Source organism: Myotis myotis, unplaced genomic scaffold, assembly GCF_014108235.1.
Source record: "Myotis myotis isolate mMyoMyo1 unplaced genomic scaffold, mMyoMyo1.p scaffold_m19_p_19, whole genome shotgun sequence".
NCBI classification, from domain to species: Eukaryota; Metazoa; Chordata; class Mammalia; order Chiroptera; family Vespertilionidae; genus Myotis; species Myotis myotis.
The window spans coordinates 3,828,239-3,854,211 of NW_023416323.1; the positions used below are offsets into that span (position 1 = coordinate 3,828,239).

The window sequence follows — 25,973 nt, forward strand, 5'->3', positions numbered from 1 at the left end:
TAATTGACTTGTCCCGGGGGGACAAGTTGGTTACCTAGCACTTAGAGTCCTCACAGCTGTATTAGACAGTCGTGGATAGAAATCCAGACATTTAAGAGAATTTAATGTTGCTCAGGAGGCGACAGCCCCTTGAAGCTCACTTCAACCCATCACACAACTTCCCTAGAAATTAGTTCTGACTCTGCAGATCCAAAGAAAACTAAAATTAGCAGGGGAAATCATGCCTGCAAGGCTGAAAACTCCCTGCCCCCCAAGCCCCATTAATATTCATGCAAATGTGCAATTAATAGGAAGCTTTTATTTGTAAGTACTTACAGAAATATGAAGATTGCCAGAAGTGATATCAACTAGAAGTGATATCAACTTGTAATATGACAAAAAGGAACACTTTTGACACCTAATTGATTTTTTGCATGCAAAAGTAGAGGAAAAAAACAGCTCTAAAATTATACAGAATAAATGGAAAGCTTATCTTTATTGGAAATGAAAAGTTTTTAGAAAGAGCACAGAAAATTTATCTTTTTAAAAATGAAGTTAATAAAACTTTTAGAGACTAAAGAAGGCTTCTGAAGCTAATGAATGCCAACACCCCATTCCTCCCCCTTCTACAGCTCCTGCACTATATCCTTTGCTTTCTGAGCTTCTTTGTCCAGACTTGCCTTCCTATCCCTTCCTCCTTCTTCTTCTGTCTCCTCTCTATCTCTTCCACTATCACACCCTAAGGGCCTAACAGAAAATAAGAATAGAAATTCAGACAAGAACTTCAGGAATTCTAGCAACTCCCTTCAAGGAAAAGCCAGTCTCAGGCAGAGGGGAACCAGTGACTATATATATTTATTGGACTAGAACAGAATTAAATAATCTATCTCAAGATTTCCCCAATTTTCTCCAGGACCCTGATGGGTTCACCAACGAATTTAATTTTACTGTTATAACATACTAGAGGTCCAGTGCATGAAATTTGTGCACTCAGGCCTGGGGGTGTCCCTCAGCCCAGCCTGCACTCTCTTGCAGTCCAGAAGCCCTCAGGGGATGCCTGACTGCAGCTCCCCAAGGCGATTGGGCCTAAACTGGCAGTCGGGCATCCTTAGTGCTGCTGCAGAGGCTGTAGAGGCTCTCACCACTGCTGCTGCACTTGCCAGCTGTGAGCCCAGCTTCTGGCTGAGCGGCGCTCCCCTGTGGGAGTGCACTGACCACCACGGGGCAGCTCCTGCATTGAGTGTCTGCTCCCTGGTGGTCAGTGCACATCATAGTGACCAGTTGTTCTGCCATTTGGTTGATTTGCATATTAGTCTTTTATTATATAGGACAGAGGCCTGGTGCACAAATTCGTGTACCAGTGGGGTCCCTCAGCCTGGCCTGCGGGATTGGGCCAAAACTGGCTCTCCAACATCCCCCAAGGGGTCCTGGATTGTGAGAGGATGCAGGTCAGGCTGAGGGACCCCACTGGTGCACAATCGGGGCTGGGGAGGGATGCGGGAGGTTGGTCAGCTGTGGGGGGACTGCAGGAGGGCTCCAGGGCATGTATGGCCCATCTTGCTCAGTCCCGATCGGCCGGACCCCAGGAGCAAGCTAACCTACTGTTTGGAACATCTGCCCCCTGGTGGTCAGTGCACGTCATAGCGACTGGTCAACTGGTCAACTTTTGCCCCCTAGTGGTCAGTGCATGTCATAGCGAGTGGTTGAGTGGTCTTAGCATATCATTAGCATATTACACTATTCACTTAGCATATTAGACTTTTATTATATAGGATGATCTTGGCTATTCTGACCTATTCCAATTACTATTACTAAATATGGTTCACTGAACTCCGGTAGAGGAGTCTGTTCACCCCAAGAAGGGTTATGGAAAACTGAAATGGGATTCAGAAAGAGGAAAGAAACAAAAGCAGAATATAGTTGCTTTGAAGACTCTGAGGTCATTTTTCCTTCTCCTTACTAGTAGTTGAGAAATTGAAATTATAATGAAAGGGAAAATTACTAAGGCCCTTATAGATATTGGGGCTACTTTATCTGTTCTTAACAATACCCAACATAGTTGCCTTCTTCCTCAGAGCAAAGTTTCCTTGCAAGTGATAGGGATATTTAAGTAAAATACGTTGGCTGTCTCTTATATAAAGACGAGAGGCTTGGTGCACGAAATTTGTGCACTCGGGGGGGGGGGGTCTCTCAGCCCAGCCTGCGTCCTCTTGCAGTCCAGGACCCCTTAGGGGGTGTCTACTTGCCGGCTTAGGCCAGGGAATCAGGCATTTGGACATCTCTCTCGCAGTCTGGGACCCCTCACTCCTTACTGCTTGCTGGCTTGCTGCCCCTTACTGTTCAGCTCACTGCTCCTTAGCGCTGCTGAGGAAGGCACAAGAGGCTCCTGCCACTGCCACTACACTTGCCAGCTGTGAGCCAGGCTTCTCGCTGAGTGATACTCCCCTGTGGGAGCACACTGACCACCAGGGGGCAGATCCTGTGTTGAGTATTGCCCCCTGGTGGTCAGTGAGCATCATACCAGTCATTCCACCAGTAGTTCCGCTGTTTGGTCAATTTGCATATTAGGGTTTTATTATATAAGATGGGCTATTTATTAGAAAGACTCAGAGGAATCCAAGAAAACAGCTTAGAGGATTTCAGAGTTTGACTAGATATTGTCACAATTGGGTTCCAAAGTTTTCATTAATGTTGCAGCCTCTATGTGTCCTAAAGTGAAATTTACCTGATCAAATTCTCTGGAACCCAGAAGGGAAACAAGCTATAAAATCTCTATGGAATTGCCTGAAGCTGTCTATCTGGGACACCTATAAACTTTCTAACCTTTTATATCTAAAAATAAAGGAAATACTTTAGAATTTTAATTCAAAAAAATTAAGATTATCATAGACCTATAGCATATTATAGTCAGCAGTTATGCTCAGTAGCCAAAGGGCTCCCTCCCTGCATGACAGCCATCTCTGCTATAGACACATATGCAAACAAACAGAAAAGATAGTTATAGGTTCTGTTTTGTTCATGTTCCTCATTATGTTGAATCTCTACTGAATTCTTATCACACTCAACACTTCTGACTGGTTCTTGCTTTCTGTGCCTAATATTTTTTAAACTTGATGTAACAGTCTTAAGCCAACAATTTTGCTACCTTCTTTGCAGGATGAAAACATCCACAGTTGTGTTTTTGACCACTGATCACCTTTTTGTTCATAGGAATGATTTATAGGAAACTCCTTGATAATGCTGGCTTAATTTAGTTTACAGATAGATCTTTGAAAGATGAACAGGATGTTACTGAGCTAGATATGCAATAACTCCTGTGGTAGACATAATTGAAGGTTCTTATACACCTGAATAAAATCTTTCCAACAAGTTGAATTAATTGTTCTAACTAGGGCTTGTCAATTGGTCAAAAATCAAATAGTCAATATTTACACTAATAGTGGCTATGCCCTTCATGTAGCTCACAACTCTAGAATGTTGTAGAAGCAGTGAGGCTTCTTAACTTTCTCAGAGGAGTGCATAGAAAATAGACTGAAATATTATTAGATAGCATACAAATTGAAACAACTGGCAATTATAAAAATTCCAGAACATTCTAAAGTTGCCACCATGAAAGCAAAATAAAATCATTTAGCTGATGCTGCATCTCGACAGGCAGCATGAAATAGCCAAATTGTTTAGACCAGAGAATTCTCCTTGCTTCCCATTAAATCAATGAAATACTCACTTTTGCAGTTCCAATGGACAGCTGCAGAAGGAAAAAAAAAGATGGCAACAAAAAAGGGAAAACTTTGATCCAGACAAACAGAGATGATCCCAATCAGAAACCAATCTTATCTCTACAGACTCAATTACCTATACTTTAATATGTACATGAGCTTGCCAGGAGCCGGTCCATCCTTGCTGTTTCAAGGGACCTGGCATATATGGCATACTGTTCTTAATATGTTTGCTCACCTTCTTGGCACTATGTGTTTTAACCAAGGTCACCTCTCTGAGAAAGGTTGTTTCCCCAGGTAGGGATTTTCCCCTGAAGTTAGGGAGGGAATAAAACCCCTTAACTAAGTGCCAGGCTGGTAATTAATCACTTTAACTACGAACAATCATGCTTAAGCTATATAATCTTTACTCCCTGGAATGGAGATAAGAAACGCCCTAACCTTTGGAATAGAGATTGATAGGATTGGAATCAACTGGTATAAATACAGATGTAACAAGACAACAGGACACAGAACCTAGACACAGAACCTACACAGAACCTAGAGACAGAAGAACTTCTCTGGAGAGAACATGGCAAAAGATCCTGGACAGAAATTGGAGACAGAGCCTGGACACAGAACCTAGCAAGAGAACATGGCAAAAGATCCTGGACAGAAACTGGATACAGAACCTAGTGAGAGAACATGGCAAAAGATCCTGGACAGAAACTGGCCACAGAACCTAGAGACAGAACCTAGCGAGAGAACCTGGCTGAAGAACCTAGAGGCAGAACCTGGCTACAGAACCTGGCTACAGAACCTGGATAGAACATGGCAAGAGAACCTGACTAGAACCTGGTGACTGAACCTGGCTAGAGAACCTGGACAGAACATGGCAAGAGAACATGGACACAGAACCTTGATGGAGATCCTAACCAGAACTTCGCTGGAGATCCAGACCAGAACTTGGCTGGAGATCCTAGCTAGAGATCCTGGCTAGGCTGCTGATCAACTGGGCACTGTCTCGGTGTCATTCCTTCTTTGCCGACTCCGTCCACACCTTTGGGGACCCCTGGACCTGCTGGGGTTGGACCCCAGCATGAGCTAACACATTGGGGTTTTTAAAAGATGATTTCATGAAGTCAACAATCCTATATAATAAAGAGCTAATATGCTAATTAGACCGGATGGTGGAACGACCTTCCAGACGACTTTCTGGAATGACCAGTGGGTGGGGCCCCAAGGCAACCAGGGCTGCTAGGGCTGAGGCAGCCAGGGCTACAAGGGCTGAGCTCCTTGCACAAATTTCATGCATCGGGCCCCTAGTATTACTATAAACTTTCTACTGTGGCTTATAAAGTATATAGTAGATATTCTATCGGTCCAAATATAATCCTGGAAAATCATTGCAAGGTTCCCATGGACATTTCCCACTTCCTTTAGATTCTTTTGAGGTATGATGATTGAATTTTATCCAAATGCCACTATCTCCAGAATACAAATATGTGTTAGTTATGGTTTGTATGTTTTCACACTGGGTTGAGACATTCCCTTGCAGAAGAACAACAGCATTAACAAAGGTACATTATTATTGGAAAAAATTAATTCTCAATTGGGGAATTTCCTCTGAGTTACCGTGACTGAGGGACTCATTTCAAATAATGTAATCCATTTGTAATGTTTGTCCTAGTCTACAGTATTTTCATTGTGCCTATCACCCCAGTTCTCTGGATTTGTGGAACATGCAAATGGTAGAATTAAAACTTGGAAACAGCCTAAGTGCCCATCAGCAGATGAATGGATTAGAAAACTGGTACATCTACACAATGGAATACTATGCTGCTATAAAAAAGAAGGAATTCTTACCATTTGCAACAGCATGGATGGAACTGGAGAGCATTATGCTAAGTGAAATAAGCCAGTCAATGAAAGAAAAATACCGACGTGAGGTCCTGCTGCACTGAGATCCTGGGAAAACGAAATGGAGGGGTTTGTGTCTAACCTAACGGTCTGCAATCTGGCCTACAGCGGAAAGCTGCAGGAGTTGAAGGAGGAGATCCTGGCCGATAAATCCCTGGCTACTAGAACTGACCAGGATAGCAGAACTGCATTGCATTGGGCATGCTCAGCGGGACATACAGAAATTGTTGAATTCTTGCTGCAGCTTGGAGTGCCAGTGAATGATAAAGATGATGCTGGTTGGTCTCCTCTTCATATTGCCGCTTCTGCTGGCCGGGATGAGATTGTAAAAGCCCTTCTGGGAAGAGGTGCTCAAGTGAATGCTGTCAATCAAAATGGCTGTACTCCCCTACATTATGCAGCTTCCAAAAACAGGCACGAGATCGCCGTCATGTTACTGGAAGGCGGGGCTAATCCAGATGCTAAGGACCATTATGAGGCTACAGCAATGCACCGGGCGGCAGCCAAGGGTAACTTGAAGATGATTCATATCCTTCTGTACTACAAAGCATCCACAAACATCCAAGACACTGAGGGTAACACTCCTCTACACTTAGCCTGCGATGAAGAGAGACTGGAAGAAGCAAAACTGCTGGTGTCCCATGGAGCAAGTATTTACATTGAGAATAAAGAAGAAAAGACACCCCTGCAAGTGGCTAAAGGTGGTCTGGGTTTAATACTCAAGGGAATGGTGGAAGGTTAAACAGCTTGGATTTATTTTTACTTTGTATGTTTTGTAGTTGTCCCCAGTGTCCTGGAAACAAATGTACTTGGTGCATAAGACATCATCTATGAATGATGAAGTTTTTTTCATCTTCAAAGTCTTATAAACATTTTGAATATTGTTCCTGCTGAGATATTTGTTCTGAATTTACAATTTGCTTTCCGGGCATGTAATAACTGTTGAAATTGTTCTACTATTGTTGTATAATCTATATAGAATTTTGGTTAATTTTGAGTAAGTGATTCTGTGACTATTGTGAGACTTTAGCACTCTCCTGTGCACTCTCTGTCCCCCTCTGAGGCAAAACAACCTCAGTAGCCTCAGGCCAGTTGTTCTGCCAAATGTTTTAAGGTGGATTCTAGAATGTTCCTTCTGTCGAGTTGAAACACATCCTAACTTGTTTTGCAAGCTCACTCAGAGGCTTATACCAAAAATTGCTGTTTTTCCAGCAGTACGTTTAATTTATTTTTGTTATGGGAGGAATACTTACATATTTTAGAGGACCAAATTTTCAGTTGAAGGGCCTGTTATTCCAACTTTGGTATTCAGAAGCACTAAGATAATAAAAAAATGATAGCCTGTACTCATGTATCTTTTTAATAAGCTGTTTCCCTCTATAAAATATGCTGTTTTTAAAGAGGAAGTTTTTAAGTACCTAGATTAACTCATCCTGTATTGAAAAGAATGTAAAGCGTGTTAACATGCTTTGTTACAAAAAAATGTACTTTGATTTGTATTTCAGAAACTAAAAAAATAAAATGTTGAGACAGTCAAAAAAAAAAAAAAAAAAAAAAAGAAAGAAAAATACCACATGATCTCACTCACATATGGATAATTAAAACCATTATAAACTGATGAACAAAAATAGATACAGAGGCAGAGCAGCATCGAACAGACTGTCAAACTACAGCAGAAAGGCCAGGGAGGGTTGGTGGGGGCGGTAAGAGATCAACCAAAGGACTTGTATGCATGCATATAAGCATAACCAGTGGGCACAAGACACTGAGGGGTAGGGGAGACCAGGGGAAGGTCAAGGGGGAAAAAGGGGGAGACATATGTACCACTCTTTGTAATATTTTAAGCAATAAAACAAACAAACAAAAAACTTACCTGGTAACTTTTCAGAAGTTTTTAATCTCCCTTGGCCAAAAACTCTTCTTATAGTTCTCCTCAAGTTGAAATCTACTTCTTTTGGTAAGCACATAGGTTTTCTGCTCATTATATAGTCACTGGTCTCCCTATGAATCTAGATGAAGGGACATATGAATCAACCTTATGAAAAAGGAGACATTCTGCATCATTATTAAGAACTTATTAACCAGCTTATAGGGACAGATAAATTAGTGACATTCATTTCACATGTGTGTTCCCAAAGGACAAAGACTTCAAAAATAATGACTTATATTGTCCATTGGAAAGACATCAATTAAAGACTCTCTCCAACATTGTTGAAAGAGACCTTATCAAGTGCTTAACTGGGAATGGACATCTGCCCCGTCTCTGACACTTGCCTTCAGCAATCAAAGAGGATGAGAAGCCGCTGACATCAGAGATAGACTGCTATGCCAAGACATAACATATCAGTTTGTATACTTACAAACTGATATTGAACTTTATTAGTTTTATAGTATTTACCTGTCTGCTAATATTAGTCATAATAATAATTGTACTTTTTCTTCTGGCTTTTCTCAAATCTTGTGTATATTTCCCAACTGTTAATAATTTTAAAGGTTATTTGATAATATTTGTAATATTAATAATACTCTTTTTATGGTTAATAAGAAGCTAGGAAAATTCCTTGACAAGTGGAACAGGAAAACTGAGACAGATAGATGAACACACTAGCTGAGCAATTTACAGCCAGATACAGAAGGTCACCAGGGCAGAAAACCCCTGGTGCCTAGCAATGGGCAAAACTGGTGCCATACTTTGCCTTCCGGGTGGCCTTTTCTCCCCTGGCATATTGCCAGTCGTGTGGTTTATACCTTGCCCTGACTAGTCAGTGGAGACCATGACCCTGAAAGGGCGCACCTGAGAAAGCTGATGAATATTCCCTGAGACATCCCATAAAATCTCCACCTTTGGAAAGGAGATAAAAACCCTCAAGACAAAGTCAACCAATGCATTTCTTGGGGCATGCCCACTTACATCTCCTTTTCAAGTGATTTTTTTTTTCTCCTAAACTCTAAGTGGTCCCCATGAGACATGTAACCAGGAGCAGTGGGCAGCAGCAGCAGCTCATCCTGGGTTAACCTCCTGAACTTGTCTCCAACGCCCCTTTTTTCAGACTCTCCAGTGAGCTGACAGCAGTCCCACCTGGGCTCACTTCTTTCCCATAACATTTCTAGAGGGACAAAGCAGCGCCGCCTAGTCTCTTTCCTATTGCTTCTTCTATCCTGCACCCTTCTTTCACTGTTCCCAGCTTTAATACCTGGGTCTTAAAATTACCTGGTCTCATGTTGTGAAATACTTCCTGCATGAAGTCAAGAACTCACACATTACCAGCTGTCCTTAGGCAAACCCACTCCAGACCTGGCCCCGTTTCTGGTAACATTTTGAAATTGAGAATTAATGTTATTGGAGGGGGAAAAAGGAAAGGAAAAGAATGTGTGTGTTTTTAAGAGAGGTTAAAAGTAAGTAGTTTGTTCTAATAATTTGGTTATTTCTGAATGAGTAAAAAGAGACAAACCAGGCCCCATTTCTGGTAACATTTTGAAATTGAGAATTAATGTTATTGGGGGGGGGGGGGAGGAAAGGAAAAGAATGTGTGTGTTTTTAAGAGAGGTTAAAAGTAAGTAGTTTGTTCTAATAATTTGGTTATTTCTGAATGAGTAAAAAGAGACAAACCAAGAAGAACAAGGGAAGTTGTTGAAAGTTAATGGAAAAAAAGAATATTAAGAAAGGAATTTTATGTATAAATGCTAGAACCTAGTTATGGGAATGAATCTACACCCAACTTTAACAAATACTACTAATTATATTAATTCAAATGGAAGCTGAGGTGGCTATAAAAACATGGCCCTCTGTAACTGCTGCTGAGGCACAGAAATTTTATTTATGAAACTCTTACTGTCCTCTTGGATTATGGAATGTTTAGACGGTAATTGTAACATACAGCATTGTGTTCTTATAGCCTTGTTTCTGCATAAACCTTAAAGTTACAGCTTCCAATTGCACAACTAGCAGGAATCAGATTAATAATTAAAGGCACTAAGTGCTTCTAATGGGAAGTAGATGAGCCATAGTAAATGGGAATCAGTATCATGATCAGATGGTGAAAACTGAAGAGGTGTATAGTGTGTCCTCAAAACTTGGATCATGATAGCTTATAGGTTAGAAATGATCCAGAGTGTTGTTGTTTTTCTAATGGAGGCCCATAAGACCTGACTACCTCTCATTTATCTGATTTTCACTTTTGAGAAAATTTGGCCTTGACTGCCATTCAAGGTCACGGTGTTGCCCCATCTCCAATGGTTCATGAGTAAACAAGACCAACTCTGACACTAAGATTTCCTTGGAATGAGCCTTCCTAGCACCGTGGAACCTCATTATTTAACCAAAAGTTTGATCATCAATGCAGCCTTTAAATTGATTTATGACTAAAAGGGGGCCACATACTAACCCTGGTAAGATTAGAAGAGGCCTGTGTGGTAGCCTTACAAACTCAGAGACCTAAAGTAAGCACATAGGATGGTCTGAAATTAAAACTTTCTATAAAAACAAGTCATGTTGGATAGTCATGTCCTAGGCCAGTATCTTCCCTGAGAAAGGTCAGTCTTTACCTTAACTGAGCCTGTCTATTTTTTTTTTTTTTTTTTGCATCTACCATGACATATCTTTGGAATATCAGGGTAATGTCCCTTTGTCCAGACCCATTACTGCACCAGAGCAGTAACCACAAAACTCCCCATTGTTATTGTGTTAATTGTTAGCTGCTAACTATCCTGTACCAACCAATGTAAAAGAAGTCTGTGTCTATTTGTTTACTTTTCATCCAATCTCAAAGATTTCCCTGCTTTGCTTTTTTCTGGCCTCCCTAACCTAGCACCAATGGATTTCATGTAACCCCTTACGCCTCCCCCTTTGGTTGTAATGTATAAAATAAGGTGCAAAACTGCCATTCTCGGAGCATTTTCTCAATCCATGGACATTTGTTTCCTGGAAATTGTCATCAGTTTGGATCAAATAAACTTATAAACTTATAAATTTCTCTACGGGTGTAAACGTTTCTTACATTGACAGCTGAAAATTCCAAGCTTCTAATCAAGATTTGGTCTTCATGGCAACCTGCCCTCACCCTGCAATTATCCAGAGGCCTGTCAGGAATTGCCTCATCGGTACAAAAGACACTCTTATCTCCCTTGTCACTGAGAAAATTTCCAGAGTTTTAGTTGCTCAGTTTTAAGAACAAAAAAAAACCCACCAAATATCTTTCTATGATATCACATGAAGAAACCAACTCTTTTTGAGGTGGGATCACTTGCCTAGAGTCCCACAGCCTGCATGTGGGCTCAGATATGCCATGTATTGTCTATTGGCACTTGACATCTATGCTCCACCCCTTTCTATATTTCCTCCTATACCAGAGGGGCTGAAAGGTTAAATACCACCTTTCCCACTTCTTTTTTTTTTTAAGTATATTTTATTGATTTTTTACAGAGAGGAAGGGAGAGAGATAGAGAGTTAGAAACATCGATGAGAGAGAAACATCGATCAGCCGCCTCCCTGCACATCTCCTACTGGGGATGTGCCCGCAACCCAGGTACATGCCTTTGACCAGAATTGAACCTGGGGCCTTTCAGTCCACAGGCCGACGCTCTATCCACTGAGCCAAACCGGTTTTAGCTCCCACTTCTAATGACTGGGAATCCAGGTGTGAATTAAACTCAGCCTCTGAGATGCACTTGTGTGTAATTTGGAAGCTGGATGGGAGATTATTTCTGCTAATGTGTTGACTGATGGGTAGGCTCTGCAGGTGTTGTGTGTGTGTTTTTTTTTTTACCTTTGGGTGGGGCTGTGGCAGTGGGACCTTGAAACCAGACTTCCAGTGGCAACTTCCTAACTTCCATTTCTCTAGCCCTTCAATGGTTTTACAAGCACCTAATTCTTTGTGCTAAAGACCTTTCTGTACAAATGTTCATAGCAAGTTTATTGTCATAACCCAAACTGGGAAATAACACGAATGACCATGAATGGGTGAATGGATAAGCAAGTTTGGAGCATCCCCATAATGAAATAGAACTAAGGGATAAAACAGAAATAACTATTTCAGGATAATCTTGTTGAGTCAAGAAGCCAACCACAGCCCAATATTACATATTGTATGATTCAAATTTAGAAAAGTCTAGAAAATGTAAACTCATCTATAATGACAGAAAACTGATGAGAGTTTCCTTAACACTAGGGAAGAAGGTGGGAGAGAAGAACAATGAAATTTTAAGAGGGCCTGAGGAGGCTTTAAGAGTGAAGAACATGTTCATTATCTTCATTGTAACAACTTCTCTGGTGCACGCATCTGGCAAAACTTATTAAATTATATACCTTTAATATTTTAAGTGTATTATATGTCAACTTTAACTCAGTAAATATGTTTAAAATTATATATACACATGATATATTGCTTAAGATATAAGTTGAGTAGAAAATACAAAACTCAAAAAAAATACCAAAACGTAGCATGACCTTTTTTGCTCATTTTTCTGCTTGTACACCAGAGGGCAGCAAAGCTACTCCATGACCTGCAGCCTCTCCAGGGGGCTGCTGACCCCACTGGAGCAGTTTCCAAGACCAGCAGGTCCTACCTCACCAGCATCACCGAGTCCACAGCACTTCTCGCTCTCCAGGCTGCGCACTCTAGACTCTGTGAGTTCCTCCATACAGCCTGACCTCTGCCCACCAAAGGCCAGTCCTCTGCAGGCAGCTCTTCCTCACCACCCTCTGTCCTTTAAGGGGCGAATGGCCATTTACACTTCAAAAGTGCTCTCTGAGATTCACAGTCCAGCTGAGACTCAGGTACATGCTCTGGACACACCAGACCTTTTTCTTCACTGCCCTTCTCAGGATTTTGATTAAGTCCTCGGTGCTGTGATTTCTCTGGGAGCCTGTCTTTGTTACAAGGCAAACTCCATGAGCACAGGTCCCACCTATGTCCTGTTCGCTCAGGTCCCAAGGCCCATCTCAGGGCCTGACACATTACAGATGCTCAGTAAACACTCATTTAATGGTGAGGAGACCACCCAATGGAAGCCTGTTACCTGTGTGATGCTTGCAATGCGAGCATGTTCCTTATCAACACGAAGACATTGCTGTCAGCCTGAGAGGAGGCCAGCAAGTGCCTGGGGATGTCCCAGGGTTGGGTCTTTTTAAAAAATATATATTTTAATTGATTTCAGAGAGGAAGGGAAAGGGAGAGAGAGATGGAAACATCAATGATGAGAGAGAACCATTGATCGGCTGCCTCCTGCATGCCCCACACTGGGGATCGAGCCCGCAGCCCAGGCATGTGCCCTTGACCAGGAATCAAATCCAGGACCCTTCAGTCTTCAGTCCAACACTCTACTCACTGAGCAAACCCAGCTAGGGCCAGGGTTGGGTCTTTACCCCACTTACAGCCAGGAGGGAGGACAGGCCCTTGGGTAGATTAGGGATCATTCACAAGGTGGAGATAGGGAGCGTTGTGATTTTAAGGGAATAAAGGGAGGTCTGACCTCTCACTGTTAGCAGATCCCTGACCTGGCAGACACCTGGATCCTCCACCCCAGGTAGAGTTACTACTAGGGGAGGAGGGTGCCCACACTGAACTCAAAGGAATTAGGGGATAACTCCCCATCCCCAAGGTCCCTGGACTGTGGTACACCTGCCTATCATCCCTAAAGGCATCTCATCATCCCATGGTGTCCTGGGAGACTTCCTGTACAGGATGGGACAGGAGATCCCAGGATCTGGAGTTGCTTCTATGTCAGAGGGGCTGAGGGTTTCATGGGGCTCCCCTCCCCTAACACAGTGATGGCGAACCTGTGACATGCGTGTCAGAGGTGACACGTGAACTCATTTTTTTGGCTGATTTTTCTTGTTAAATGGCATTTAAATATATAAAATAAATATCAAAAATATAAGTCTTTGTTTTACTATGGTTGCAAATATCAAAAAATTTCTGTATGTGACACGGCACCAGAGTTAAGTTAGGGTTTTTCAAAATGCTGACACGCCAAGCTCAAAAGGTTCACCATCACTGCCCTAACAAGAACCTACAGGCTTCTCTGATTAAGTCTCCATCTGAGCTACTCCAGCTCCAAGCCATGCATAGAGGCCTATAGCAGATGATGGAGAGAATCACAGATGACTTGGATGCAACACCCCAAAGCTACGATGGAGACACACAGGGCATTTGGGGGATCCGCCCTCCAAGTTCGAGACACTCTACTAAAAGCCTCAGAAGAGAATCACCAGGCCCTTCCTTTGAAAATTTTGGGACAGAGAGCTCCTCCTGAAACAGCACATCCACCAGAGGGGGAAGTTCTCAGGACACTGGACTCATAATACTCTGGACAATGCCTGTCTTCTCACTGGGCTCACCCTGCTCTGGGATGGAGTCAGGAGGCCTGGGACCCACAGTGACTGGGCTCCGACTGACTGGTTTTTCAGGTTGAAGGCCAAAGCCTACCTCTGTTCAGGTGTCAGGGTCATCTCCTACCCTCTGGTCAGCATCCCTGGTGCAGCACCTGACATTGGCTGCAGGTCTTCTCCTGCTCTCCAGGGGGCGACATTTAAACACACAGACAACACAGGGAATTCACATATGAACCTGGCTTTGCCTAAGGAACTGGAGAAGGAGCCTGATTTCCATCCCCTGCTCCCACAGGCCCTTTTGGACCCCGCCCTCGTGCCTGCTCCATCCCACCTGCTACTTCTAGGGCCTGTGAATAAAAGGGGGACTGTAAAATAAGCCTGACAAGCCCATGGGGGCACATGGCAGGACTGACAAGCTCAGTGACCCAAAGTAACTGCACAGTGTGGTCTGATCACAAATTCCTAACAGGGCAGGTGATGGCAGGTCGTCATGTCCCAGGCCTACAGCTTTGTTAGCAAAGGTCAGACTTTACCTTAAATGAGCCCTGTTCCCTGTTCTATGCATCTTGGATAACATACCTTTGACATATCAGAGTAATTTTTTCTTTGCAAGACAATTTGAAGACACCACCTCTGGGATCAGCATAGGATACCACAGACTCCTTATATTACCTGGTTCCTTGCATAACCTCTCTACATGCTGTAACTGTTAATGATCCTGGGCCCACCAAAGTAAAAAACAATATGTTCTCCCTTTTGCCTTTTGTTAACTTTAGGGATTTCCTCAATATACTTTCTCTAACCTCCTAATGGATTTCATGCAACTATTTTCATCTTCTCCTTTGATTATACTAGTAATGTATAAAATAAGCTGCAAAATGGCCATTCTCTGCAGGATTTGAGGCCCTGTTAACAGGCCTATGATTTCACTGTGGCTCAAATGAATTCATAAAAGTTCTCCACAGGTTTGGATGTTTCTTCTTTTGACAGAGGAGCACCAGCTCTCTCAGCGGCTTTGTGCTGGTCCCCAACCCATGCCTGGCACCACCAATGGGCAAGGAGAGGGGACCACAAGCAAGTCTCCCAAGCAGAGGTCAGAGACTGCCCCAACAGTCAGGGAGCACATGGACAGGCTCAACCAACAGAAATAGAGAGGGAGGGTCTCCTTGAAACCATTCCCCACGTACCTGGGAGCCCACAGCACATGAACTCCTACCACCGTCTTCTTCTCCCAAGACACACAGGACACCTTCCCCTTCACACTCAGGAACTGCAGGTCCTTCTGAGACATCCAGTTCTGGGTCTCTGTCCCTGGAAGCAAAGGGCAGGCTGGTGACAACCTGAGATAGAGGGAGGGTCCCCTCTGCAGTCGTCACCCAGCTTGACGCCTTCTCACCCCCACAGTCACCTCTGTGGCCTTCCTGCTGGGAGGAAATCCCATCTTCCCAGCACATTTGAGAACACAGGGAAGACCTGGTGCCCAGCTGGGTTTCTGTGTCACAAACAGAAATAATCCCCAGTTTGGGGCCTGTGGTGCTCTCTGTGTGGTGCTGACAGACCCAAGACCAAGACACAGCAGAGGCCAATGCTGGGATGAGTGGGTCACCCTCACAGGAGGCCATGTGCCTCCATCAGCCTTGCTGTTGCAAGTGGGATCCACAGGCCAGTAAGATCCACCTCACCTGAGAGCTTGTTAGATGCAGAGTCTATGATTCACCGCACACCTGCTGAGTCAGAATCTGCATTTTAACAGGATCTGGAGACCCTCCCTGTGCACAGGAGAAGGGGAGGGGTGTCTCCTCATCATGGAGGGAGAGAGAGAGAGAGAGAGAGAGAGAGAGAGAGAGAGAGAGAGAGAGAGAGAGAGAGAGAATCTGTTGTCCCAACCAGGATCAAACTTGCAACCTAAGTATGTGTTGTGACCAGGAATCGAACCCACAACCTTCTTGGTGCATGGAACCATGCTCCAACAAACTGAGTCACCTGGTCAGGGCTCAAGCAGCTTTTTAAATATGTTAACTGGGCATTGCAATCTTTACAAAGTTTCACAGGAGATCCGATGCACAGCAGCGGTGACACCCCTGTGACAATTTTCCTGGGGTGGCCGCAGAACTCCTTCTTTGAGGAGAAAAGTCAAATGTGAAAGAGAGAGGGCTATGGGGGAGGCTACTGTGCAGGCACCAGGGAGCCAGGGAGAGTGACCAGGAATTGGACGCCCCAGGCTAGTGCTTTTCTGGATGCCGTGTGCCTGTGTGTGTGCGTGTGTGTGTGTTCAGAGGCCTCAGCAATTCCCAGAGAACTGAAATATAGAGTAAAGGTAAACTGCAAGGAGGAGACAGGGGTGGCAGGAAAGAGGGGAGGGCAAGTGAGCTTCCTAAGCACAGAACCCACCCTGGCCCACGTGAGGAGAGAAGTGATCTGGCCCCAGGAGGAGGCTCAGCACATGGGGAGGATGGACAGCAGATCCTACCCGTCCGGAGAGCAGTGCCTGTGAGCCTTACTGGAGCCCAAGTTCTTCCCACAGAGGGAGGGACAGAGAAGGCAGCAGTCACCATGGAGTCCCCTTCAGCCTCTGCTCACAGAGGGCTTGTCCCCTGGCAGGGGCTCCTGCTGGCCAGTAAGGAGGGGACAATGGGGTGGATGGGAGGATGGGGGACAGAGACTGGTTAAGATCTCCTGAGGACAGCCTCTGGGAGAAAAGGGAGGCTGATATGTGGACCTGAAGGGAAAGGGCAGGGGAGCAGAGCAGGATTGGGGAGGGAGTTTCACAACCACAACATCTCAGGATTTGAAAGTGGTGAAGGGCAGGAAAACCTTGATTGCTGTTCATTTTTTAAGCTATTCCTTACTGAGTATTGAATTTTGTAGACTGATTATAATAATAACAATTTATGTGAGGAGACACCAGAAAAACTTCACCAGGGACACTACGCGTTGTCTTTATCACCAACCTCAGAAATGGGCACATGCACCCCAGGAGGGTGCAGGACCCTGGGATTCATTCATTTACCCACAGGCATTTCAGCCTGCTGCAGGCCCTGGGGTACAACAGATCAGACAAGCCTCTTCCCTGACGGAGCTCACCTTCTACAGAGAGGAGACAGACAAGGAAAGATCTAGATGTCAGGTCAGGGACCCACATGTTCCATGAGGTGGAGAGAACAGGGACAGGTCAGAAAATGGAGACATCGGGTTTTTAGAGGAGGTGGTCACCACAGGTGTCTCCCAAGGACATTCTGAGTGTCATCAGGAGTCTTAGGGCAGTGAGAAGGTGAGCCAGGCAGACACCTGGGGAAGAGTATTCAAAACAAACTAACAAAAATAACAGGTTCTGAGGTGCTGACGTATTGGTGGCCGTGCTGCTGACCTTGGCCATGGGCACCACACACACTCACACACAGACAAAGGCGAAGAGATGAAGAGATGAAGAGACTTGCTCAGTATAAAGGGCCGCATCTTCCCATTCCAATACATAGATCCAAATATTGACCCATTTCTCTTTTCTCTTCTAGTCTCACTCTTAACCTTCTGGAGCCCGCCCACCATTGCCCAGCTCGCTATTGTGCCGACCAATGCTGCCGAAGGGAAGGATGTGCTTCTGCGTATCCGCAACAAGCCTCCAGATGCTGTAGGCTTTCTGTGGTACAGAGGGGAAGGGGCGAGATCCCATCGGAATATTGCATCTATTATAGTGGACTTAAGAGTACATGCATTAGGGCCTGCATACAGCGGTCGAGAGAAAGTAAACAGTGATGGATCCATGCTGTTAAAGAGGGTCACACGGAAGGACACAGGATACTACACCATAGTAGCCCACCTTCGAGATTCAAAAAAAGAAATAGGATTTGGACGGCTCCATGTATACCGTGAGTGATTACTCTCTGACCTCTGGGTGTTGGGTGGGTGAATTTCACTTCACACACAGAACTAATAGCCCTGGACCCTGCTCCATCCCCCTCTGCCTCACATTCAGGGTTGGGTTTGGGCATTTAGTGCAGGACACACACAGTGGAGACAAACTTCCTAAGGTCAGAGTTCCTATCCCGGATCCCAGCCCTGCAGGCATTCTCCACAGAGAGAAGGGCCAGTCTGATAGGAGTGACTCAGCAGAGGGAGACCAGTCTCAGTCCAGGCCTCTGGGCCCCTCCCCATGACCATGACCCTGGGAAAGACCCTGCAGGGCTAGGTCAGAGCCTGGCATGGAATCCTCATAGAGTAAGTCAGCTAAGGAAGCCCCTTCCCAGGCCCTTCTCCTAGAGCTCCTGACCCCAGGGACCCTGGGGAGTGTGTGACAGGTTGGGTTTGAGCTCCTGGGAAAGGCTGACTGAGTTCAATGGTTTCCTGAGTGTCTGAGTCACAAGGCTTCTGAGCTGGTCATCAGCCAGGGCTCAGTCCCAAAAAGCTACATCTGGGCAGAAATGGAGTCTGGTCCTTCACCTGAGGCTATGTGTGAAGAGCACAGCTAGATAAGGTCCCCAGGTCATTAGATGACTATTCTGGGGGACTTAGGAGAGTGAAGTGAAAGGTAAGTATCCCCAGGGAGGAACAGAGGCAGATAGATGCTCCTGGCAGCTTCTCACTCAGCAGGGACCAGCCGAGGGGATTCTCTCTTAGAGTTGATCAAGAAGAGATACCTCTTATTTGACCATCTTTAGTCAGATACTGTGAATATTTCATGATTAATACACTGACAACCTGGCAGCCAAATATCTACCCGCCTTCATTGAGAGGAAACCGAGGCACAGGGAGATACAGTCACTAAAACAGAGTCCCACAGACCATGAGCAGCTGATCAGAGTCACCTGAGGTCTGTCTGCAGCCAGAGCCCCATCCTCTCCTCCACCCCAGGGGCCTTGTTAGGTGTCTGTGGTTCCCTAGACCAACCATTGGTTCAGATCCTTCCTTCTAAGGCATCCTCAGCTCAGAGGGAGAGATTCTGGTCTGGGGAAGGAAAGGAAATGGAGAATTAAATTGTTTTAACTCCAAAACCAAATTACCTGCAGTAAAAATCAGAGTCAATCTTGGAACGTCCAGGCCCTCCCCTCAGGTGGCTGATCCACGCTTCCCTGCCCTGGACTTGAAACCACTTATTTGTTTCCTGATGTGTTAGTGTCACTCCCACTGGATATAAAGGAAAGGACTTTGCCTGCTCACTCCTCACTCTACACTTGCAACCAGTTCAGGGACCATTATGTAACACTCAGTTGCTTTTGATGAATTAAGAAAAATAAATGGTGATTGAATGAATGAATAAATAAATGATCCAAAATCTCTTCAGAAACTGGAACCTGGATGCAGAGTCCTTAAAATTCTGGCCACGAAGGACAAACCCCCTGTCCCTGTCCCATGTCTCAGATCCTTTGCTGCTCTTTAGAGAAATAGTCCTTCCAACAATTGGAGTATTAATAATAAATTTCACACGTGGAAGATTTTAAATTATTTCCAAATTTATATCGCATAAACACCAAACACAAATGGTTCACAAGGGTCAGAATTCCAGCAAGTCCATGCTACCCTATTGCTGTCCCTCACCCTTTCTGTATCTGCCCTCAGCAGAGGGAGAATGACTTTAATGACCAAGCTTTGGCCTGTGCTCACTCTTTTCTAGCTCATTCCTCAGACTCTGCTCTATGATTTATTGGCTCACACTGACCTGGGAAGGCCTGCTCCACCTCTTGGCCCAGGGGCCTGAGGAGTCAACTGATCATGGGGTTGCTCCTGGTCCCCATGTGTTATTTCTCCTCAAAGCCCAGGCTGTAGGATGTTCTGAAAATGGTGTTTCATAGAAACACACTTCGGCTGGGCAATGGAGGTCTGTGCAGCTGAAAGGAATGGTCCCCTGTCATCCAGGCAGTCAGCTGGTCTGTGAAAATCCAGAAGAAATCTGGGGTGGTCTCTGTCTCCCAGTATTTTTTTTAAATATATTTTATTGATTTTTTACAGAGAGGAAGGGAGAGGGTTAGAGAGTTAGAAACATCGATGAGAGAGAAACATCGATCAGCTGACTCCTGCACACTCCCCACTGGGGATGTGCCCGCAATCAAGGTACATGCCCTTGACCGGAGTAGAACCTGGGACCCTTGAGTCCGCAGGCCGATGCTCTATCCACTGAGCCAAACCGGTCAGGGCTCTGTCTCCCAGTCTTATGTCTTTCCATGATCAAACCCTGACACTTCACTGACACCTTAGAAAGTCTGTACTTTCTCCCGTTCACAGAGCTGGAGGCCTTACATTCCCTGAGCACTCAGATCCTCATGCATTTGTCTTGTGATACACAACACAGATCTGCCATATTCTTTTAAGGACTCAAGTTGGCTGAGAGGTGAGAGATCCAACTCTGATTGAAGAAGCCTTTGGAGGACTCAAAGGTACCACACAGGGCAGTTCTCTCTGTCACCTGCACAGTCGGGTACCCACACCCAACATCACAAGCAACAACTCCAACCTTGAGAGTTTTGATTTGCATTTTTGTGTGATAGCGTTGTTGAACATCTTTTCCTGTGTTTGTTGGCCATTTGTGTATCTTCTCTGGAGAAATGCCTATTCCAGTGATGGCAAACCTATGACACGCGTGTCAGAGGTGACACGCGAACTCATTTTTTTGGTTGATTTTTCTTTGTTAAATGGCATTTAAATATATAAAATAAATATCAAACATATAAATCTTTGTTTTACTATGGTTGCAAATATCAAAAAACTTCTATATGTGACACGGCACCAGAGTTAAGTTAGGGTTTTTCAAAATGCTGACATGCCGAGCTCAAAAGGTTCGCCATTACTGGCCTATTCAAATGCTTTGCCTATTTTTAAAATCAGGTTATTTGGTTCTGTTGTTGTTGTTTTATTATATGAGTTCTTTGTATATTCTAGATATTAACCCCTCATCCTATATATGATTTTCAAAATATTTTATCTCATTCCATAGGTCACTTTTCACTCTATTTTGTCCCTTGTTAAACAAAATTTTTTCATTTTGACAAAATCCAATTTATCTAATTTTTTTGCCTGTGTTCTTAGTGTCATGTTTAAGAAATAATTGCCAAGTCCAATGTCATAATGCTTCCCCTTAAGAGTTTTATAATTTTAGGTCTCACATTTAGGATTCCATCCATTTTGACTGAATTTTTGTGTCTGCATTTGTCCACTGCATTTGTTTTGCATGTGGATATGGCTGTTCAGCACCATTTGTTGAAAAGACTGTCCTCTCTCCACCCAAACCATTTGATTGTGTCTTTTGGTGAATAGAAGTTCTTGTGCCCCTGTCACATTATTCTGGTTACTTTAGCTCTATAGTAAGCTTTCAAATTAGAAAGTACGAAACTTCCAATTTCATTCTTCTTCTGTAAGATTGTTGAGACCATTTGGGGGTCCACTGAAATTCCACTTGTATTCTAGGATGTATTTTTCTATTTCTGCAAAAAAAGTCAGTGGGGTTTTTATAAGGACTGTGTTAAACATGTAGATAAGTCAGGGTCTTCCAATCCATGGACATGGATGTCTTTTCATGTATTTGTTTCTTCTTTACTTTCTTTCAGGAACACTTGGTAATGTTCAGTGTATACATTTTCCTTTTTATGAATTAAGTTTATTCCTAAGTATGCTATTCTTTCTGATGCTATTGTAAATGGAACTGTTTTCTTAAGGAGAAATGATGCTATTGATTTTGTCTCCTGTAACTTTGCCTTACTTATTCTTTCTAACAAAGTGTGTGTGTGTGTGTGTGTGTGTGTGTGTGTGTGTGTGTGTGTGTGTGTATGGTAATCTTTAGGGTTTTCTACATGTAAGATTATGTTGTCTTTCTTAAAAGATTATTTTCTTCTTTTTTTTTTCAATTTGGGTATTTCTTATTTTATCTTCCTGCCTAGTTTTTCTGGCCAGGACTTCCAGTACTATGTTGAAAATTGGGGAAAGCAGCATCTTGTCTTGTTCATGATCTTAGTAACATTTTCTGAGTATCTTCATGGAGTATTGTGTAAGCTATGGGCTTTCATGTATGGCCTTGACCATATCAAGTAGTTTCCTTATATTTCAACTTTTTTAAAGATAATAACCACTTATCTAGCAATTTTGTTCATGGTGCTATTCAATCTGCTGGCCAGAAAATAAAGTCCTGTGCTGACTAAGGAATGGAACTTTAGATGGAACTTCTTCTGCTCCAAGGTCATAAAGACTGGGGTGGACCATCTTTATTGCCTAATGAATTATTTAACAAGGGGTAAATGCTTTTTTTTTAACTTTCTGTAAAGTTCCCTTGGCCCCAGAGATGGACATATATGGTAAGCCCACATTCTCTAACATACATGTAAGTTTACATGAAAAGCGGGACCTGATCATATTTAAAGTCAAATAAAGTTTTACGGGAAAAATCAATAAAAGCTCATGAAAGTTTTATCTTGATGATGAGGTTATTGTACTCATGGGCTGGAAAGGGTTTCATGTGCTGATACTACAGAGATGTCTGTGGGAACAGGTCAGGGGTCACCCTGGTGTGATCTGGGGTCAGAGAAGAGGTGCAGCCTTCCTTCTAACACATTGTCACCTGAACAAAGACAGTGGTCCTTCTCCAAAGGCCAGGACCATCCTCTGGTGACCTTACACTGGATGGGAGAGCCTGAGATGTCTGATTTATTTTTGTGGCCCCACACCCCAAGCCCACTCTCAATAAGCCATACCCTCTGTGTCTCTGCAGAGCCTGTGAGAGTGCCCACCCTCCTAGCCAGCAACACAACAGTCATGGAGCATAAGGATTCCGTGGTCCTCACCTGCTACACAAATGCAGCCTCCACCCAGTGGTTTTTCAATGGCATGAATCTGCGGCTGACAGAGCGGATGAAGCTGTCCTGGAACAACAGAACCCTCACCATAGACCCTGTCAGGAGGGAGGATGCTGGGAATTACCAGTGTGAAGTGTCCAACCCCATCAGTTACTGAAAGTGTGCCGGTTGAGCTGGATGTAAAATATTAGTGACCCTCCTCCTCTCCTATATGTTACTAAACTCGGAATAATTTTTTGTGCCCTTTAAATAGATTTGTTGTGGGGGTGGAGAGTCCTTAGAAGACTTACACTGAGTCAATAAACACACAAAATCAGAGCTGACATTGTCATTATTTTTTACTTAAGGCTACATTCCACACCGGATCACACCTCTGATTTGTTTTAGTTGCACCATCTCCACAGCGGAGGTGACACTGAGTCCCTCAGAGGATGGTCAGTGGTTGTGTGGTGACTGGTGGGAGTATGTGATGAGGTCACAGGAATTTGAGCTCTGTCCCTCTTTCAGGGGGGCCAGTTGAGAGTGCCTGGACACTGTTGTGGGCAACAGAAATACACAGAAGGACACCCATGTTGGTAGCAATACTGACCTTTTTTTCTCCCTGCTTGACTTCTCCCCAAAAAATTTCTTAAGTATTCTTGGGTATTTTTGTTTTCATGGCAATAAACTTATTTGCATATGTTAAATGCGACTCTATTCTCCTTGTCAATAGGCTATAATTGGAAATGTTGCTAATACAACCAAGGCTTTGGCTCAAATGTCCCAGTTCAGTGAGATGCCCACAGAATTAGAAATGACCTCACCCTTTATGGAGCTAAATTTGACCTGAGGGGGTCCTTTGGAATCTCTTGGAGAAGAGGGCATCCCCCAAAGCTAGAGAGACTGCAGGCTAGAGAAGCCTCTTGAGGCTGTTAGAACTCCCATCTTAGGTTTCATAGAAACACCTGCATCAGAGCAAACTATGAGGTGAATGTCATTCCTCTGCACTCAGGTCACTTAATCAGGCCAATCAAGTGACATCAGCCATGTTGGAGGATGGAGAATACTCTTCTTCCTTGAAGATGTCATTTCCTCAAAGGGAAGGTGACTGTAGAGAGCAATGTAAAGTCTTCATGGAAAGCACAGCCTTCTGGGAGATCAGATCCTGACTATGTTCAGGGTCTGTCAGCTATTTTGCATCTGTTTATAAATGGCTGGGAATTGTACCTCTTTATAAATTGCAGTAGCTGGTGGAGATGCAAACCAGGTCTTGACTGAATGAAATTTAGTTGTGTTTCCTTCAACTCTGCAGAAAGCAGAGTTTTTTTATGACCCCCAAGGCCTTAGTATTCCCTCAGACAGGCTCTTCCTGACTACAGGTCTCTAATCTCTATTTTTTTAGAGCATTTCCTTTATAATGCAAATTGCAACTTGCAATTGCAGATTTTTTTCTGCGCCTTTTTGAAATATACATAAGTCTCCTTAAAAACTTCTTGCCAGTGTTATGACCCAGAGAATATCTGTCTCAAGGGCCTGGCCCCATCCCCTTAAAATGTAATCCTCCTGGAGTCCCTGTGTCACAGTCTCTGAAAAAGGGTAGGAATCTAACTTGTGTGAGGACCTTTATAACCTAGAGGTAACCTCCTGTCAGGATTTCATAAGAAGTTTTCTTTTTTGTGTGTGTAAAGCCAGTTAGCAAACACAGATGCCCATGATTCCTGCTTCTGTTCTTAATTTTTTTCCAGCATTTTGTTTCGGGGTATTGAGCTCAGTCTCGCTGGTCTTGAATAGAGTCTGTCTTGCTTCTTTCAATTTGCCCAATGCATGTTTTACTTTGCCATCACCTAATTAGCTGAATTTGTCATCTTACTCAGTGTCCACCCTTCCCATATCTTCAAATATTCCAATTTCTTTAAAATACATATTTCCAGTTTTCCTGCCTTCCTCTTGACTGGGCGTCCACAGCAGGAGATGACCTGACTGCCCAGATATCTTTCTGGTACCTCAGAGAGACCATTATTTGAGAGGACGTGACAGTGTGAACGGTGTTCTCATTCCACATGTGTTTTCACTGCGTGTTCAAAGAATAAGATCACAGAGGTTTTAAAAGATATTCTGTCGTGAAACTCAACAACTCCAATAAACATGCAGTTCCCAGGTCACGTCCTCCACCCGCAGGCCTGCACCAGCCCACCCTGTTTCCTGCCCTCTGTGACCTGGTGCTCAGGCCAGACATTTGTGTCCTCATTCTTTGATTTTTTTGTTGTTTTTACAAATTCCACATGCCTGTCCCTAGAGAATCAACAACCAGAACCTGGGAAATGGAAACAAATCTCTCCTCTGATTCTGTTTCCTTTCCTACTCCTTGTGGCCTGTAGGGTATTTGGCTGAAATCCTCGGAGACCCAGCCAGGGGTGGATTGTAGGTAAGCAGAGGTGGGAAAGGAGCGGGGTGGTCATGAAGGAATGGGGTCTTCTCATAGTTAAGATAAGAAATTGTAAGACCTGTGGGTTTTGGGGGTGTTAGGCATTATATGGATTCAGAGGGACCTAAGGGTACCATGCAGGAGGGCTCTTTTGTGGAGTTTCAGAATGAGGCTAAGAAATATGAGTGAGTACAGGACACTGAAAAAAGAGATAGAGGAAGACATAAACAGATGGAAGAACATACCGTGTTCATAGATTGATAGAATCAACATCATCAAAATGTCCATACTACCCAAAGCAATCTACAGATTCAATGCAATCCCCATTAAATTACCAATGGCATATTTCACACATATAGAACGAACATTCCAAAAATTCATCTGGAATAAAAAAAGACCTCAAATAGCTGCAGCAATCCTGAGAAAGAAGAACAAAGTAGGTGGGATCTCAAAACCAGATATCAAACTGTATTACAAAGCCACTGTTCTTAAAACAGCTTGGTACTGGCACAAGAACGGACATATAGATCAATGGAATAGAATAGAGAACCCAGAAATTGACCCAAAGCACTGTGCCCAATTAATATTCGACAAAAGAGGCAAGAGCATACAATGGAGTCAAGACAGTCTCTTCAATAAATGGTGTTGGGAAAATTGACAGATACATGCAAAAAGATGAAACTAGACCACCAACTCACACCATACACAAAAATAAACTCAAAATGGATAAAAGACTTAAATGTAAGACGGGAAACCATAAAAATACTAGAGGAATCCATAGGCAGCGAAATAGCAAACATATGTTGAAGGAATTTCTTCTCTGATACTGCTCCTAGGGCAATGGAAACTAAAGAGAAAATAAACAA

The 25,973-nt window shown here is 43.7% G+C and overlaps 2 protein-coding genes across 2 annotated transcripts; both read left to right on the forward strand.

Moving 5' to 3' along the window:
- Positions 1 to 5,625: 5,625 nt before the first annotated feature.
- On the forward strand, positions 5,626 to 7,114 carry LOC118674406 (26S proteasome non-ATPase regulatory subunit 10). Its single transcript, XM_036346191.1, has one exon. The coding sequence runs from the start codon at positions 5,659 to 5,661 to the stop codon at positions 6,337 to 6,339; it is 681 nt and encodes a 226-aa protein (XP_036202084.1). The 5' UTR covers positions 5,626 to 5,658; the 3' UTR covers positions 6,340 to 7,114.
- Positions 7,115 to 16,378: 9,264 nt separating this feature from the next.
- LOC118674407 (carcinoembryonic antigen-related cell adhesion molecule 21-like) lies at positions 16,379 to 23,314 on the forward strand. The gene is made up of 3 exons (XM_036346192.1): positions 16,379 to 16,546; positions 17,442 to 17,795; positions 22,619 to 23,314. Exons 1-3 carry the CDS (start codon positions 16,483 to 16,485, stop codon positions 22,858 to 22,860), a joined length of 660 nt encoding a protein of 219 aa, XP_036202085.1. The 5' UTR covers positions 16,379 to 16,482; the 3' UTR covers positions 22,861 to 23,314.
- The last annotated feature ends 2,659 nt before the right edge of the window (positions 23,315 to 25,973 follow it).